The 19,591-nt window shown below is 30.1% G+C and overlaps 1 protein-coding gene across 1 annotated transcript; it reads right to left on the bottom strand.

The window, feature by feature from the left end:
• Positions 1–6,189: 6,189 nt before the first annotated feature.
• On the bottom strand, positions 6,190–13,379 carry LOC148302227 (phospholipase B1, membrane-associated-like). The gene is made up of 7 exons (XM_088271982.1): positions 13,251–13,379; positions 12,209–12,497; positions 10,110–10,336; positions 9,440–9,602; positions 8,009–8,160; positions 6,457–6,613; positions 6,190–6,347 (listed from the first exon to the last, which is right to left on the bottom strand). Exons 1-7 carry the CDS (start codon positions 13,377–13,379, stop codon positions 6,190–6,192), a joined length of 1,275 nt encoding a protein of 424 aa, XP_088128108.1.
• Between the last annotated feature and the right edge of the window lie 6,212 nt (positions 13,380–19,591).

The raw sequence follows: 19,591 nt of genomic DNA, 5'->3' as shown, positions 1-19,591 counted from the left end.
TATTATTGACGTCAATAGTTTTGAGATGAATTAAACCTGCATTAAAAAAATAAGTTTCTTCTAAAAACAAGTTTCTATCTTCTCCTGTTACGCAGTATACGAATTGATCACTTAAACCTGCCAATGGCAGGTTGTAAGTCTTGACTTTTTCCCATATTTTTCCTTGATGAAGATTTGACATGAATCTGAAAAAAATCCTTACTAAGACTATGTGATGCTTATAATTTTTCTAAAAAATGTATGACATATAAACTAGGTTAAATCAAATGTTGGTTGACCTTCAAATAGATACCGTTTTCATAGAACATGAATCGTAAAATGAATGTTTGGGAATAAGTTTCAAAATTATCAACCATAAACCATATTCTCAACATTTTGAGTCTGTCCAAATACTTGTTCACAAAATCTGGATTATCTCCAATTACGGGAGTTATTTTCATATTATTTTTGACATCTCATCAAAGATGAAGAAGAATATGGAAGTCTAATGTGTTACACGTGTGTAAAGTGGTCACTTAAACCAGCTTATGACGGTCGTCAGCCACGTAGATGCCCAGACTTATCCCAATGGTGCATAGGGCACTGCATCATATAAATGCAGTATTATCTTGATCGTTAATACATGAAGGAAAGGTGATCAGCCCACCGCTTCCGGGGAGAGAGAAAAGAGTGAAAAATCACTTTTATTTATTTGACCCTCCCTGGGAATCGAACCCGGGACCTCCAGTACGGTAGCCGAGCGTGCTGACCATTATTACACTACTACCTTTATATCGCTAACTCCCTTCAAAAACGTCATAAATCAAAAGTAGTTAATTTTTAGCTGTGCATATTTTCAGAATGCCCAGAAAATGTACTATATTCCAGCAAAAAAGGCATATTTTTAACTTAATATTTACCCGCTACAGTGCATAAAGTGTTGTTTTTGCATTTTGAAGAAAAGGTATTGTTTAATTTTTTGTTCAAATAAACTAAAGATTTTTTAAAATGGAGAAAAAACCTTCAAGTTTTACCTAAAAAGATCTGTTGCACAGTAAAAAGTCCAGTAAGGGGCTTGATATGTATTTTTAATACATTGTGTCATATTTTTAAACTTTAAAAACGTTCTCCTGAAAAATCAAGATTTTTTTATTCATGACGTTCTTGAAAGGAGTGAGCGATATGTACACACTAACCTACCTTCGTTTTGACTGGATTCTACGTAATTCGCTGAAATGGCATTCCATTCTGTAACTTCTGTTAATATTTTAACAGATGTTAAAATAATCGAAAGTAAGAGGCTATTTTATACAATCTCTTTAACATTGACCTGGCTTAGATTATTAAACTAGATAACTACCAATACATTTATACATTTGACCACATTTTCATAAAATTAAAATACAGGTAGATTCCATTAAAAAAATGAAATGCTGGTTCTCCATTTTAATAAAATTTAAATTCAGGTAATCCATTTTATGACATTTTAAATGCAGGTAATCTATTTTGAGAAAATTGGTACGAGAGAAAAAGTTCAATATTTGGAATAGTCAATAATCCATAGAAGTATTATACCCTTATCCTTATCCACTCCCGAATGGTGCATAGGGCACTGCATCATATAAACGCAGTGTTATCTTGATTGTTTTTACACATGAAGGAAAGGTGATTAGCCCTCCGCTTCAGGTACCAGTCCATGGTAATATTAAATAAATATTACAGTGAAAAAATCACTTATATTTATTTTACCCCCCTTGGGAATCGAACCCGGGACCTCCAGAACGGTAGCCGAGCGTGCTAACCATTACACTACGGAGGCGGACAAAAATATTTATGATAGACACTAATCCATATTTATGATAGACACTAATTATTTAAATTTGTTTCAATTTAAGATTTTGCTGATTTTTTTTATACAGAAATATTAAATATAATATAAGAGTGAAAAAATCACTTATATTTATTTGACCCTCCCCCCTTGAGAATCGAACCCGAAAATACAAATACAAAGAAATATCCTTAAATAACAATTAAACCCACTCTTTTGACTTTTATTTTATCTTTATGCAAATTCGATTGAAATCATTATTTTTATGACCACTTATTACAAAATGCACAGTATATTAAAGAATTGTTTTTGATATTCTGCAAAATTTAGGTCACGATTTTCTCACTAGAGAATTTAAAATTTATTTCCCAAACTTGACAATTAAATTAACGATTTTATATTCTCATTCAAATGTTAACATGTTCTCAAAACAAATCTTGATTCAGATCCATGTTTTTTCTTAAAGATTTGGTTAAAATTAATTTTTATTTTTAAAAACGTTTTTCCTCAATCAAAAAATATACAACTTTAATTTTTGATTATTGATATTAGATCACATCACTGTAAAGTGATAACTTAACTAGCCTATGACAGGTCGTAAGCCCTTTAATATCCAGACATCCTTTTTCTTCTTCATTTATGTTGAGATGTCAAAAATGTTAAAATAACTCCTCAGCGTAGAAACCCAGATTTGTGAACAAATATTTGGACACACTCAAAATGTTGTGAATGAAATAATAAAAAATCTAATCGTGTTTTCAGACGTTTCCCAGTATGTAGGGATGAAAGGATTAATAATGATATAGTAGAGTGAATGCTGGGTACAGTGAATGGTGCTCTTAGTTTGTTATCAAAGACAGATTGGCGTGGCGTTCTATTCCCTCAGCCTTCCCCTGCGGAGAAGCGTCGTAATAGTTAGTAACTTTTTAGTATTAATAAAAATAAAACTTAAAATCAAAAGAAAAAAATCAGAAAATATTATAATAATACTAAGTTTATTAGACAACTATACTCAAAAGTTCGTAATAAAATTATCAGCAAAGAAAAACGATGTATTTTTTGCCCAATATAACGCCTTTAAAAAATACTAGTTTTCAATAAATTTATTAATTATGTATTATAAATATTAATATATTGTATTATGATACACTTTTATATAATTTTTTGACATCTAATCAAAGATGGAGAAGAATATGGAAGTCTGGGCATTTACGGGGCTGGCGACCGTCATAAGCTGTTTTAAGTGATCACTTTACACACGTGTAACATTCACCAATTCTACCCATTATTGACAACCACACTACTCAAATTCTTGGATTTTCTATATATATGAGCCAATTTAGAAACGTTGTTCATGAATCACTAGAACTTCACTAGAGACATCTATTGGTGAGATGAAGAAAAGCTTTTATTAACTAGAAACTCTTATAGTAGTATGTGAGGCCCGAATCCTGGATTATGATCACACACGTGAGAAACGTCAGAAAATATCATTTAAATTTTTTATATTTATAAGTTAATTTATTTACAACATTTTGAGTGTGTCCAAATACTTGTTCATAAATCTGGATTATCTCCAATTACAGGAGTTATTTTTCATATTATGTTTTGACATCTATGTCAAAAAATAATATCAAAAATAACTCCTGTAATTGGAGATAATCCAGATTTGTAAACAAGTATTTGGACACACTCAAAATGTTATAAATGATTCACTTTGTAACAATCCACTTCTCGAAATTTATGACGAATGTTTTTTTTTATGGTCACATTGTAATTTCGTATGAACGGAGATCCAAATGACTTGGCTGTATAATTCTGACCAATAGTGTTTTTCCATATTGCGAAATGGTGCAGGCATATTACTATATTTTCCTCATATTGCTTAAGATTTTACAAGTTACCAACAACTTTTAGAATAACCTTTAATTATTTGTTTTTTATATGTATCTGAGAAATAGATTTGAGAAATATATTTAGATGATAACGACCCCGAAAGAACTTAACTTTTAACTTAACGTTTATTTATTGTTTCGGCATTAACTTTGTGGTAAGACATGTTACAATGATTAAAGAAAACACTTGTTTTTTACCACTTGATGGAAGTTTAACTTCTGAAACATGTAGTCTATAATAAAACTCAAGTGGTAAAAAACAAGTGTTTTCTTTAATCATTGTAACTTAACAAAGTACTAGCAATGCATACATTATATATATTACAGGTAACATTTTGCTGAGATGAGATTTGATAAGATGTAAAGAATAATTTGAAAAATAACTCCTATAATTGGAGATAATCCATATCTGTGAACAAGTATTTGGACACACTCAAAATGTTGTAAATAAATTAATTGGTCAAATGATAAATTAAAATTTAAAAAAATTAAAATGATATTATCTGGCGTTTCTCATGTATGTGATTATAATACAGGATTCGGACCTCACATACTAATATAAGAGTTGCTGCTTAGTAAAAAACTTCTTTACATCTCACCAATAGATGTCTCTGGTGAAGTTCTAGTGATTCAAGAACAAGATTCTAAATTGGTTCTCATATTTATTGATTTGGCATTCAATTTGTAGAACTCCATTTTAATTTATGCATTCATTTTAAATCAAACACAGATTTTTTGAGTCTACTAAGTGTTAACAACTAGTAACAACTGAGTAGACTCAAAAATCTGTGATTGATTTAAAATTAATACATAAATTGGTTCATATATATAGAACTTCTAAGAATTTGAGAAGTGTGGTTGTCAATAATGGGTAGAATTGGTGAATGTTACACGTGTGTAAAGTGATCACTAAAACCAGCCTATGACGGTCGTCAGCCCCGTAAATGCCCACACTTCCATATTCTTCTTCATCTTTGATTAGATGTCAAAAAATAATATGAGTATGTTAAATTGGATATTCCTGCCCAGTGATACACCCTATTAGTATGCTGACAATATTTCATGCATTTGTTTTTTAGATTCGGATTAATGAAATATTCCTCAGGTCATTGATCGACTGTTCCACTATCTGATGAATTATAATTTATAGCCTTGGAGTTCTCATAGACGCAGCGAGAATTTCTGTACCATAACTGGCTTATTTCGTAATATCGTGGATAGCTGCATTTTTATTACCCGCCTAATAGCAGAGTATCTCGCATAACCTCCATGACTTTATTTTTATTTATCAATATTTGTACATTCCACAATATTAGTGGTTGCACATGCCCATTAATGTAACCTCTTCGAATTCTGTTGCATAATTTATATAGTAGGCAATGTTTTATGATTAAATCCATTTCTGTGAATCGAATGGTAAAGAAAGGATCATTTTTTTAGATGGGAACTGCATTTATTATGTACATGGTTTATAGATCATTAAGTGGATTTTTGTTTCTTCTAGCTAATTCAAAATGTTTTTATATGAATCTGTTTTGGGAACACGAGGAATAATCTAGTGTGGACCAATCAGGAACTTCTCAGCATTTGCTCATTGCTGGGAGGAAACCACGTTGCACTCCTCAGGAGAAGATGGACTGTTGACTGTCATCAGCAGACCCTCCGTTGACTAGAAGAAGGTTCAGCATTTTGTGAAAAATCGAATAAAGGATAGTTTAACAAATTTACTAGGCGATATTATTGGTAATAGATGCAGAAAAAGACCAAAGCATGCATGATTAAATATTTCAAATACTTAAAAGTGGTCAGGTCAGGAGAATAATCGGCTTGTATGTATGAGAAGATGTATGATTGTGGAAGAGGCAAAGATTGTGTGCAAAAACAGATTGGTGTGGTATTCTATACTCTCTGCCTACTTCTACAGAAAAGAGGAATTCTATGTTTTATGTACAATATTACCCTGGACTGGTTCCTGAAGCGGAGGGCTGATCACCTTTCCTTCATGTGTAAAAACGATCAAGATAACATTGCGTTTATATGACGCAGTGCCCTATGCACCATTGGGGTGCGGATAATGGTTTCATTATTTTTATTATATACAATGAGGCAGGGATTGAAAACGATGATTAGGTATATTTAATTTTTTGAAAAATAAATATTTTTAAAAGAATGAATTTAATTTATGTATTACATTAACAATTACATTTTAGCTATGGTAAGTGTTTGTTTTTATGTTATCTTATAACAGAAATAGATTTTTGTATAAATTCAAATCATCAGACGGATTATGCCAGCAACGATGAAACCCGGTGTATGGTGAAATAAGATTAAAGCGTAAAAAAAAATTAATGTTATATAAGTCATTTTGTCAAATATTTTTCTTGTAATAAAGACAGGGAAAACGTGTATTTGATAAATTCGGGTAAAACAAAGAAATTATCTTATATAAATGTATTCTACATAAGCAATATTTTTACTATCCTTATTTTAAGATTCTAAATTTTTAATAATTCTTTTAGAATTTTTCAACGTATAAATATAGGGAAAATCGACAGTCGGGCACATGAAACTGTTGAATAAATCTCCCCAATCCCGTTGTTTGACGCCCGGTGGTTGAAGCATGTTGTTCCATAAAGCGTTAGCAGCTAAGAAAAATATCAACATTAACATATGATAAAATTATTATTTATTGTTAACGTTTACTTATTAAAGACTTTTTTAAGAAATGGTATTGTATAAATATTTTATATTTACCCCGTGAATGCGTCTTCTGACTAAAGTGAAAACAGTCTGTAGAAAAGTAAGAATAGTCTGTGTGGCCATATCTGTGGGGGAACATTATATCCAATATAAATGGCTGGACCACAACAGCAAAATCATCTTGATCATTCAATTCAGGTGCGTTTTCCATCTAAAATAATATGTTATTGATTCCACACTGTCAACCATATAAAAATATTTTCTTTTGCAATAAACGATACATGTTTCATCTCAAGTTGAGATACTTTAAACATGAGATAAATCCTATTATTTGATATCTCATCAAAGATGAAGAAGAATATGGAAGTCTGGGCATTTACGGGGCTGACGACCGTCATAGGCTGGTTTAAGTGATCACTTTACACACGAGTAACATTCACAAATTCTACCCATTATTGACAACCACACTACTCAAATTCTTGGAAGTTCTATATATATGAACCAATTTGGAAACCTTGTTCTTAAATCACTAGAACTTCACTAGAGACATCTATTGGTGAGATGTAAAGAAGCTTTTTTACTAAGCAGAAACTCTTATATTAGTATGCTCTTGTATGTATATTTCACTTATAGTAGATGTAAATCATTTTCTCTCAACAGAAAAATAAAATAAAAGAATGTGGGGTTTGAATTATTAGTTCTAATATTCATAATACAACAATTCTTCAACTTCAAGGATGATAAATATTTGATTCTTTGATAAAAAATAGTTCGTTGTTGAGATTTTAAAATGATTATACAAAAGCAAAATGCTTATTCTTCCTGGCTACATCTCAGCTTATTGTCCTTGTAGACTGCCGGAGTCAGCTCTCTTCGTCCTCAGGTTATAGGTCCTTCTGTCTTGGACAACGTTACCTAGGCCATGCAATGGCAAAATGCAATCCAAACAATTCCAACAGAACTTAAAATATTTGGGAACTAAATATTTCAATAAGCTCCCTACAGATAAAAAAATAGAAGATATTAAAACTAAATTAAATGCCTTTTATACATGTTTATCAAAAAAACACAAAAAAAAACGAAGAAAAAAACTGTTTTATCATTAATTAAGTATGAACAATATTGAGTGTAAGTTCCTCTCCAAGTACAAGAGCTTAATCTTTTAATTGGAGAGGCACAGCGTAACTAGTATAAGACATGTTAAAAGAAGAAATGTTTAAAAAATAAATAAAATAAAATTGCAACTTAAGAAAATAAAATAAAAATATTTATTTTAGTAAAAAATAAAAATCATTCTAATTTTTATGTTCGTAAATTGAAAGTATGGGAGATTTGTAAAACATAAATCTTCACTTATAACATTTTGAGTGTGTCCAAATACTTGTTCACGAAATCTGGATTATCTCCTTTCTACTATCTCCAATTACAGGAATTAATTAAATAATTCTTCATCTTTGATGAGACGTCAAAATATTATATAAATCTTCAGTTGTTATTGAAACTGGATGATATTCCAGATTATTCTCAAATAAGCTGGTAAATGGTTGTAGGCAGATTAAGTGTACTTTATTTTTGATAATTTTGCTCGTTAATACTGAATTATTACCTCAACATCAATTTGCTGCCACCTCAGCATAATTTCACTGAACTCATCATATTGTTTCTCAAACGACTCTCTGACGATACACGGGCACTCTGCTAAGTGAAACAAATGGCACAATAATGGTGTTCCAGTGTGATTTTTCAGAATCTGCATATCTTAAATCAAATATTATAGGATTTTTTTTTAAAAGTACCACACAATTCATTTATTGATTTATCGTTAAATTTGTAGAAATCCATATTAATTTATGGATAAATTGTTTGACCAAACGCAGATTTTTTTAAGTCTACTGAGTTGTATTTTTTGTCCGCCTCCGTAGTGTAATGGTCAGCACGCTCGGCTACCGTTCTGGAGGTCCCGGGTTCGATTCCCAGGGGGGGTCAAATAAATAAAAGTGATTTTTTCACTCTAATATTTATTCAATATTACCCTGGACTGGTACCTGAAACGGAGGGCTGATCACCTTTCCTTCGTGTTAACGATCAAGATAACACTGTGTTTTTTTTAAATGCAGTGCCCTATGCACCATTGGGGTGCGGATAAGGGTTTTAATTAAAAAGTTGTATTTTATTGTTTAAAAAAACGTTAAAATTTATATTGTGACAATTATTTTACCTAGTTATGGCATTTTCAAACGAATGTCTGAAAATGAGAAAATGTAGGCGAAACAACCGTCACAATATTAATTTTTAATAGTTTTTTGTGTTTTCGGTGTAAATGGAAAGAAGGGGAATAGGCCTATATTCAGCAGTAGAGGTCAGAGGGCTCGTAAAGAAGAAGAAGAAGATGTGTTTTGTAACAATAAAATACAACTTAGTAGATTTAAAAAATCTGTATTTGATTTAACGATTAATACATAAATATCAAATCGCTGAGTTTTATCCAGCATTTGAAAACAAAAAATTGAACACATACAAAATATTGTTTAAAAAAAAACTCAGGTTTATACAGGTGGTACAGAATTAATAGCCCTATCGGAATCGTTATAATTTTTGCAAATGGCGTCATACGTCAAACATATTTGACATTAGTGAACTAGACAGGTGCAGCATATAAGCAGATTGATAAAACGGGCACAAATGTGTATCAGCGCTGGCAGCAGCCACTTGACAGGTGTCATCTTTTCTACTTAACAGAAAAAATTTAAGGTCCAAATCAAGATTTTCACAAAGCAAAATATTTTTTTAATGTAGTAAAAAAGTTATAAAAAGTCTTAACTGGATGATTAATTTTGCGCCACTATAAATCTGTTTGTAAACTGCAGCTTTATGCTTTATAAATGTCAAATATTATTGACGTATGACGCCATTTGCAAAATTTCTAACCTCTTCTAATAAAATTATTAATTTTGTGCCACCCTGTACACTTGATAAAATCTCATGTAAAACAAATAAAAAATCAATTGATAAAACACGTTATATTTTTAGTACGTACGTGGTGCAGGTACCAAATTCACGATAGTTCTCGGCAATCGTTCCTTTATTAATAAAAGCGCTTCCAAAAGCTCTCGGCGATGAATTTCTGGTTCCTTTTTAGCATCTTCCAGATAACAGATATTCCGACAAAAATCATTGGAACCGATCAGTATGGTGACAAGCTACAACAAATAAATGTGTTTTTTTCTGATAATGTGTCTTTAGGGGTGCTTTATGCTGAAAGTAAAAGAGAATTGGTATTACATTCATATGCTGATAGATGTCTCTAGTGAAGTTCTAGTGATTCAAGAATAATGTTTTATAATTGGTACATATATACTTATAGAACTTCCGAGAATTTGAAAAGTGTGATTGTCAATAATGGGTACTATTCGTGAATGTTACACGTGTGTAAAGTGATCACTTAAACCAGGCTATGACGGTCGTCAGCCTCTAAATGTACAGATTCCATATTCTTCTTTATCTTTGAAGAGATGTCAAAAAATAATTCTATATTATTTCGAGAAATAAAAATTATTTGTGTTTTTAACCACTCACATTATGTGTGAGTGGATCAAAACACATAAAAAAGTATTTTTATTTCTCGAAATAATATATCAATATGATCTACAAAGTTAATGCTTTCAATATTCAAAACAAAAAATAATTCGACTAAACTATTTATTTACCTTCCAGTCCATCTGCATGTTAACTCTAGGATCTCTGGTCATCCTCTTCACAAGTTTTTTGACCATGGACACCAAATCGTGGGACATGGCGCCAGGCTCGGCCACGTTGAACTGGGCAGCCTTGTGAAATACTAGAGCGTCGTTTGAAGAGTAGCCGATCATATTTGGATTGAAAACTTTTAATATGTTTGGCAACGTTAAATACTCTCTCCAAGTGCCTTGACCCCCTGAAAATTTCGAATCAATCATGTCAACAAACTGTTAACTCTTTTTATGTTAGTTTTGTGCATTTATTGAATTGGCATATCCTTCTAAATTGTTTAGGTAGGAATATCAATAGCCTGCAAGTTAAGGTCCAGTAATCGAACAGTCGTAACTTAATTTTGTCTAAATCCAGGTAACATTTTATACAATATTTTTTTTCTAAAAAAAAAAATCCTTTATGTAATCCGTTATTTGCATAGCAATATAAGTTTTTCTTTGAAATAATTATATAGTTTTAAGAAGAAAAGAGTTATTGAATGACTTAAAAAAATAAGTCGCTAAATTGCAAAATGAATTTTAAAAAAATGTACGCTGACAACATGTGGGGCTTCTTTGGCAGCCTTTTGCGCACTGGCTTTGTTTATTTCAGAGTACACACTTAATAAATAATTTAGCAAACATTCCTAGGTTCTAATAATTATTACATGTTACTTTGTTGAGACACCTTTAAGAGCCTTGGGGTAAAATTCATATAAAAATATACATATTAAAATATAATAAGTAATTTTATATTATTTTTTGACATCTCATCAAAGATGAAGAAGAATATGGAAGTCTAGGCCATTTACGGGGCTGACGACCGTCATAGGTTGGTTTAAGTGATCACTTTACTCACGTGTCACATTCACCAATTCTATTTTTCATATTATTCAAAATAATATGAAAAATAACTCCCATAATTAAAGATAATCCAGATTTGTGAAGAAGTATTTGGACACACTCAAAATGTTGGAAGTAATTTTATTATTTTGCATGTATCATAGTTTTTTTTGTATTAAAAATATAAAATTTCTTTCCAAATTTAATATTGAATATGACTGCAAAATTATTTATTTTCAATCGTCTAATCTATTGCTATGGCTATTGGTGATGAAATAAAGATGAATAATATACGAACTTAACGTAATGCATTCGTGCAATCTTGATTTTTGCAATAACCAAAGTGCAAATATAAAAAATTAGGTTATGATTATTAATATGCGCTCGTCATCTTACGATATCTTCATTTATGGCTTATAAAAGTCATCTAATTTAATGTAAGTTGAATCATTGTTTTAAATATATGTATAATTATTCATAAAAGTTCTGAGGAAAAAGTGACGAAGCTTTTGTAGAATGTATTTCAATCTAACCTCCATTTTCATATTATTAGTAACTATTACATATCGCTCACTCCTTTCAACAACGTCATAAATCAAAAAACTTGATTTTTCAGGAGATCGTTTTAAAAGTTTTAAAATATAATAAAATATTTTTAAAATAAATATCATGCCACTTTTTGAACTTTTTACTGTGCAAGAGATCTTTTTAGGTAAAACCTAAATGTTTTTTCTCCATTTGAAAAATATTGGGGTTTTTTTTTATTAAACAATACCCTTTCTTCAAAATGCAAAAACAACACTTGTCCACAACAACTATCCTGTAGAGCGTAAATATATTTTTTTTGACATCTCATCAAAGATGAAGAAGAATATGGAAGTCTGGGCATTTACGGGGCTGACGACCGTCATAGGCTGGTTTAAGTGATCACTTTACTCACGTGTAACATTCACCAATTCTACCCATTATTGACAACCACACTACTCAAATTCTTGGAAGTTCTATATATATGAACCAATTTAGAAACCTTGTTCTTGACCAAACATCCATATTCTTCTTCATCTTTGATGAGATGTCAAAAATAATAATAATAATAATAATAATATGAAAATAACTCCTGTAATTGGAGATAATCCAGATTTTGTGAACAAGTATTTGGACACACTCAAAATGTTGTAAATAAATATAAAACTTTTATTTCCTATTTAAGCATTATTTAGATGTTTTTAACTTACCAATGGACCAAGATACTCCTCGGTTTTCTGTTCCTAGATGTAAAATATTGGAAGCAGCCAATCCATTCCCCGCCGTGATAGAGTCTCCTACGGCGGCTATGACGTCAATGTCCCCTGGCCTCAAGGCATGGACCGAACTTGGTCTCTCTTCAGACCTTGCCAATGGCAATTTTTTCTCGACCACTTCATTCGACATCTGTCCATCTTTCGACATGTTTTTGTCATTATTGTCAAACGTGATGAAACGGCAGGGAAATTCGGTTATGTCTGGCACAATGTGTTGCAGCCTCTTCAAAAAAAAATACATCAGTAGATACATATAACAAAACAATTAATATTGACAACTTGTTTAAGAAAAATATATTTTTTTGGGTATTTTAAACTTTCTTTGCCTGTACTTGAAAAAGCTCTGTTAAATCTAATTAAATTTGATTTCAATCATAAAACAAACTTAAAATTTAATTTCGCACAAATTAATATTGGATTTCATTGTTATGCATAAAAGAATTAGAATTAATGAATAAAGGGTGAAAAAATCACAGCTTTTTGGGTGTATTAAAATTTTTCTTCACTAATTTGAGTTTCTCCACGTAAGCGGTTAATTTTACATTTTGACATCTGAACATATGTATGGTACATGTAGACAAAAAATAATATTGAAATAAGAATATTTACAGTATTTATGTATTAATTTTAAATCACACACAGATTTTTTGAGTCTACTAAGTTATATTTTATTTACAAAAACACACAAAAATTTAAAGTGTGACAATTGTTTCGCCTAGTTATGGCATTATCAAACGAACATTCGTTTCAGACTCCAAAAAATCTGTGTTTGATTTAAAATAAATACATAAATTAAAATGGAGTTCTACAAATTAAACGCCAAATCAATATGTAAAATAATCTTGTTAAATACATCTAAATAAAAAAGTATGTGCTAAATAAAAGCTTTCTCAAACTAACCATAGGTCTTGCTGAGATTTTCTTATTAAATACATATTTTTTTAAATTAAGATATAATATGTATAAGTTGTCTTACATCGTATTTAGCAGCTTCTTGCAAAAGATTCGGATCATCCACAGTTTTTCCCGTTAGGTCAGTATAAAGCTCCCTCAGATACTGAGTCCAATTCAGAGTTCTCCCTTCAGAATTGCTGAATGTCACCATAATTAACATATTCCATACGAAACACGCATTTCCAAACTGAAGAAACATTTCATCTGACCATAATTGAATTGTGTAATGCAATTTAAATTTATTTAAATATTATAAACGTAGCTTACTCACCTTCATAATATTAAACGTATATTATTATGGCTTCTACAGGTTTTCCAATAGGTTTCAATAATGATTTTTACCTTGGTCTTGTTATAACACGGATTGTGCTTCTTTGATTTTAAACATGTGTTCTTTACATCCCAAAAGGTTTTGCTTTTATAATAATACTTAGATATAAGTAAAAACTAAACTAACTATCACATTCACGCATCTCCTCATACACACCCACTGATTTTTCCGAATACTAACCTGACCATTTTAAAGTATTTTCATTAATTGATTCGGTAGTCACTCTACCATATGTTAATATCTATTATTTTTTTGATTAAGTTTTATTAGGTAAATACTTCTTTTTCTTAAAAACTATTGTGACACATGTGTCGATGCATTTCACGTCATATACCAACACCGGTATACCGTATTTGAAAATAATGCGGAATGCATCGCCATGCCTAGATTTCCTCGGTCTTCTTCTGCTTCTATTGGCAAACACATCAGCCTTATAAATTTATTTTTATATCCTTTCTTTATTTATCAATAATGCTTATCTCAACCTTGCATTCTTTCCTTATATCACCATTCGAACATTTATCATTCAACGTGTTGTTGCACATTAATTTGAGAGATAGCATATACCTTTATCCTTATTTTGCCAATTCCATGCTTCACCTCCATACATTTAGGTTGGAAGTGAAGTATGGAGTTAAATTTATTTCGTTCACAAGTAAAGAAATAGGCCTTTTTTGAGCCTGATTAATAAAAATATTGTAGATAGTTGTTTTAGAGTATATTTTTCTGTTACAACTACTACAGTGGGTGTAGAGTATTGTAGAGTATATTTTTTGTAGAGTATATTGTGTTTGTAGAGTATATTGTGTTTTAGAGAATATTTTTTAGAGTATATTTTTTGTAGAGTATATTGTATTTGTAGAGTATATTGTGTTTGTAGAGTATATTTTTCTAGCTATTTTTTAATCGATTGGTGATTTAACGAGCTTAATGCAACTAGAACTTGAACTGGTATTTTATAATTGACATTTCCATAACCGTGAACACCATCTACCTCGTACATAGATAAATTATATTAACGACTTTTAAGTAAGGCCCATTACTGTTTCAGTTACAACATAACTTAAAATAAATTAAGCAAAACTTGGAATGGATCTGGAGTAAATCGGAATGCTGCTTCTCCAGTTAGTAAGATTCTTTTAAATGTTTAAAATTTAAAATGGACCTATATAAATGAGTAGATTGCCATTTTTGTAATCTTCAATATCAAATTGTATGAAGAACAATAAAAATAAACAGAAACAGCTACTACCACCTCTTCAACCTTCACGCCCAAGGACCCAACTCTAAAATTTAGAATAAGCTTCACATACGGTTTTTGAAAATGATGCGGAACGCATCGAAACACGTGTCACAGTAGATTTTATGAAATAGTGGTATTTACTAAGTAAAATATTAATTTAAAAAACATATATATATATATTTTAAGGCCCTACATACGTTAAATAGCAATTAAACTTTCTTTAAATCCAGCTTACATTTCACTTGATTGATTTTTTTTGTTGAAACATAGTTTCTATATTGAAAAAAAGTTTTTCTTCGAAAAAAAATACATATCGCTCACTCCTTTCAAATTAAAAAACTTGATTTTTCAGGAGAACGTTTTTAAAGTTTAAAAATAAAATACAATATATTAAAAATAAATACCAAGCCACTTATTGAACTTTTTACTGTGCAACAGATCTTTTTAGGTAAAACCTGAAGGTTTTTTCTCCATTTGAAAAATATTTTGTAAATTTAAAAAAAAAAAATTAACAATACCTTTTCTTCAAAATGCAAAAAACTACACTTTTTGCCCTGTAGCGGGTAAATATTAAGTTAAAAATATGATTCTTTTGCTGGGATTTAGTACATTATCTGGGCATTCCGAAAACATGCACAACCGAAAATCGTAAATTTTTTATTTATGACGTTCTTGAAAGGAGTGAGCGATATGTGGTTTGAAAAGAAAAGAACAATTGAAACGTAAGGAGTTGAAAAAAATTAAAAAATATTTTTTCAATGTATATTCTTAAAAATCCAATATTTATATACACTCGTATATATTTTTGTCCGCCTCCGTAGTATAATGGTCAATACGCTCGGCTAACGTTCTGGAGGTCCCGGGCTCGATTCCCAAGGGGGGTAAAATAAATATAAGTGATTTTTTCACTGTTACATATATTCAATACTACCCTGGACTGGTACCTGAAGTGGAGGGCTGATCACCTTACCTTCATGTGTAAACGATCAAGATAACACTGCGTTTATATAACGCAGTGCCCTATGTACCATTGGGGTGCGGATAAGGGTTTTATTATTATTATATATTTTTTAATCGGCCGTGAAATATCGTGTGGCTTCTACTGTTGCCGAACGCTGAATGAGATCTGTTATTGCGACTATCCCTTTAGTAAAAATGCCTTTAGCCGGCGTTAACGACTTGAATGATTTTTAAAAAAAATGAAAATTCGTATTGAATCATTATAAATTTGATGAAAAACTGAAATTTACGAATTAAATAAATAAAAATGGATATGTATTATCGACTCTGAAACAAAAAAAATTAAGTTAGAAGGACACATTAGTTCTTCTCAACTAGCTAACTATCACGCCGTTTTCTCGCAGAGGTAAGCAGAGAGAACAGAACGCCACATCACACTGCCTTGTATGATTTTATAACGTTTTCATGTTACATGGTTTATCAAAAATTTAAATGTATGAAAAAAACAAACACAAAGGAAAACAAAAAATATACAAAGAAATTCACCAACTGTATATCAGAACAAGAAAAAACTGAACTTATGCAAATCTTCGTTAATCACAAATATTTTTTTAAACTTTTTTTTTATTTTTTTCCATTCACCGCACCGTCACAATTTTCGACGAAACTTTTTTTCATTTATATTTATAATTCACCCTGAAATTTGTTTACAGACTGTTATCTCTTCAACGGGTGACGTAAGAATGAAAACAAGATAAACTTGACCTGAGAAGAAAAATCGATTTTCCTACCATATCTGCAATATACGTTTGTACGTATGAAAAATGTACTGCTCGCTCGATAGATGAAATAAACCTTTTAAATGTAAAAACTGGTCTGTGAATGTTGTATCATATGTATGCAGTGGAACCTCTCATAACGAGCATTTCTCATAACGAGTAATCCGCAGATTTATTCCCGCACCTTACTGGGAGATGCCTGAAATATGTATTAATATACTTCATGAAATGTATGTAAGATTCATTCCCGCAACCTACTAGCAGATGCCTGAAATACGTATTAATATACTTCATGAAATGTATGTAAGATTCATTCCCGCAAAACACTAGGAGATGCCTGAAATATATATATTAATATACTTCATGAAATGTATGCAAGATTCATTCCCGCAAAATACTAGGAGATGCCTGAAATATATATATTAATATACTTCATGAAATGTATGCAAGATTCATTCCCGCAACCTACTAGCAGATGCCTGAAATACGTATTAATATACTTCATGAAATGTATGTAAGATTCATTGCCGCAAAACACTAGGAGATGCCTGAAATATATATATTAATATACTTCATGAAATGTATGCAAGATTCATTCCCGCAAAATACTAGGAGATGCCTGAAATATATATATTAATATACTTCATGAAATGTATGCAAGATTCATTCCCGCAACCTACTAGCAGATGCCTGAAATACGTATTAATATACTTCATGAAATGTATGTAAGATTCATTCCCGCAACATACTAGCAGATGCCTGAAATACGTATTGATATACTTCATGAAATGTATGTAAAATTCATTCCCGCAAAATACTAGGAGATGCCTGAAATACGTATTAATTTACTTCATGAAATGTACGTAAGATTCATTCCCGCAACATACTATGAGATGCCTGAAATATGTATTAATATACTTTTTATGAAAAGTAATAAAATATGTTTTAATATTTTAATGTGTAATATTTACTTGAAATAAGTATTAATAACTTAATTATTATAACTTATTTAAAATAACTCCAAAGTGAAGCAAATTAATCACTCATACAAAAAATACCATGAATGTTTAAACCTTCAAACTTTTATCAAATACTGTATGTCTATTTATAGCGCCATCTATCGTTTAGGTTTAAAATTTATTGTCTGTATTATTCTTTGAATAAAAACTCCTTGGGTAGTGAAGTTTATGTAACCATTAATATATTCATATTTATTATGTGAGCTCTGCACAGATGTCTCTACACTCTTAAAACGCCTTAATATCGTCATAAACGAAAAAACCGTTGCATTCGTTAATTTTTATCTAGGTTTAATGACTTAAATTTTATTCTATGACGGTGTAACATTTTTTTATACTGTTTTTTAAATTTTAATTTACGTTGCATACAGATGAAAAAAAAATACATAAAGTAAAGTAATAAAAATTAAATAAATTTTGTTAATTTTTAAAGAAAATGAAGGTGATAAAATAATACTGCTTTGGCTAGTAAAATGACGAACGAACGAGGTGTTTTTTTTAAAGAAACCGGCACTAAACCAATTGTTTAATATTTGTATTATTATTGCCATACCAGAATCATCGTAGTATAGTAAAAATAAACTTTGAATATCATTTCAAAACATTGAATAAAACTCATATAATTTGTAGTCTTAATTTATTTATTACTACAAATTTAAAGAATTATATCTTATTTTGTACATTGCATTGTTAAACTAAAGCATACTATGCTGCGAATTAAAAGAATACAATTTTACAAATTAACAGAAAAAAATCAGTAACAAAACTGTACATTTTTCACTATCAATTTGATCAATATTTTTTAATAATTGTTTTATTTTATAATTAAAATGTAAGTTTGTTGTAAAATCACTGTAAATATTTCATTATAACTTAATTATAATGTCTACCGGTTTCGAAGCTAACCGCTTCTTTAGCTTCGAAACCGGTAGATATTATAATTAAGTTATAATAAAACATTTATAGTGATTTTAAAACAAAGTTACATTTTAACTACAAAACGGATAAAATCACAAAGTTAGTTCATCAAATATAAATTGTATAAATGTTTTATTGTTTTACACAGATGCCTTTTTATTTTTTTAAGAGAATAAACAATTAAATTCGCCACTTTTTGGTTAAAAATATTCATTTTTGAAATAATACTTTTAAACCTACTATTTTAAGAGGTAATTTCCAAGTAAAAACATTACAAAAAAGGTAAAAATACTAATAAAATGTGAATATTTTATTTTCATTTTACGTATATTACAGCTTCATGCGAATTCAAATGTATTGTTTATCCTAAAATTAAAAATTTAATACAAACTTCAAAAAGGATAATATTTATTTTAACGACAAAAATGAAGAAGCCATTCTGAAATATTTTATAGTTTATCCATTGTAGTTCAATTCGCAGCAGATTAAATAAATATTTCCATACAAAATTTAAATTACAAGTCTTATTTCCTTAAATTAATGATTAATCATTCATCGTCAAAATTTGCAAAAAATGGCAATGAAAAATTAATTTACACGAAAGTGATCATGAATGAACTTAACATTCGTACCTTTCTCCTCTCCTAAAAAATCATAAGAATATACAGTATAAATTGTATCCGCAAAAAAATTGTTTAGTTAATACAAAAATTATTTCGGAATTCGATTGAATCACACTCTGAGTTTTTCACCCTACTATTATAGGTGTCTCAAATGAAACGAAGCATATTTCGTTTTTATACATAAAAAGACGTTGAGCGGTCACTTAATCCAGCCAAATGCAAAGTCGTAAGCCCCGAAATGCTCAGGCTTTCTTTTTTTGTGATATACTACTATTCTTTCTATACATCTTATGACCAGATAAAATAATAAAAGTACCCTATCTCAGTCACTCAGAACATATGTACAATCGTGACACCCATCTCACTGTTAGCAAAATAAACAAATGTATTTTCTCACTATCTATACCTACTATCCTTGCTTTACATCTTTTAGCCAGATAACATTACTATAAGTACCCCCTCTCATTCACTCAGAATACACAATCTTGAC

The sequence above is a fragment of the Brachycentrus maculatus genome, unplaced genomic scaffold (genome assembly GCF_059751285.1).
Source record: "Brachycentrus maculatus isolate JH-2025_06_01 unplaced genomic scaffold, ASM5975128v1 h1tg000472l, whole genome shotgun sequence".
NCBI lineage: Eukaryota > Metazoa > Arthropoda > Insecta > Trichoptera > Brachycentridae > Brachycentrus > Brachycentrus maculatus.
Note: the sequence above shows the minus strand (reverse complement) of the source record. Positions and strands in the feature narration are given on the sequence as shown.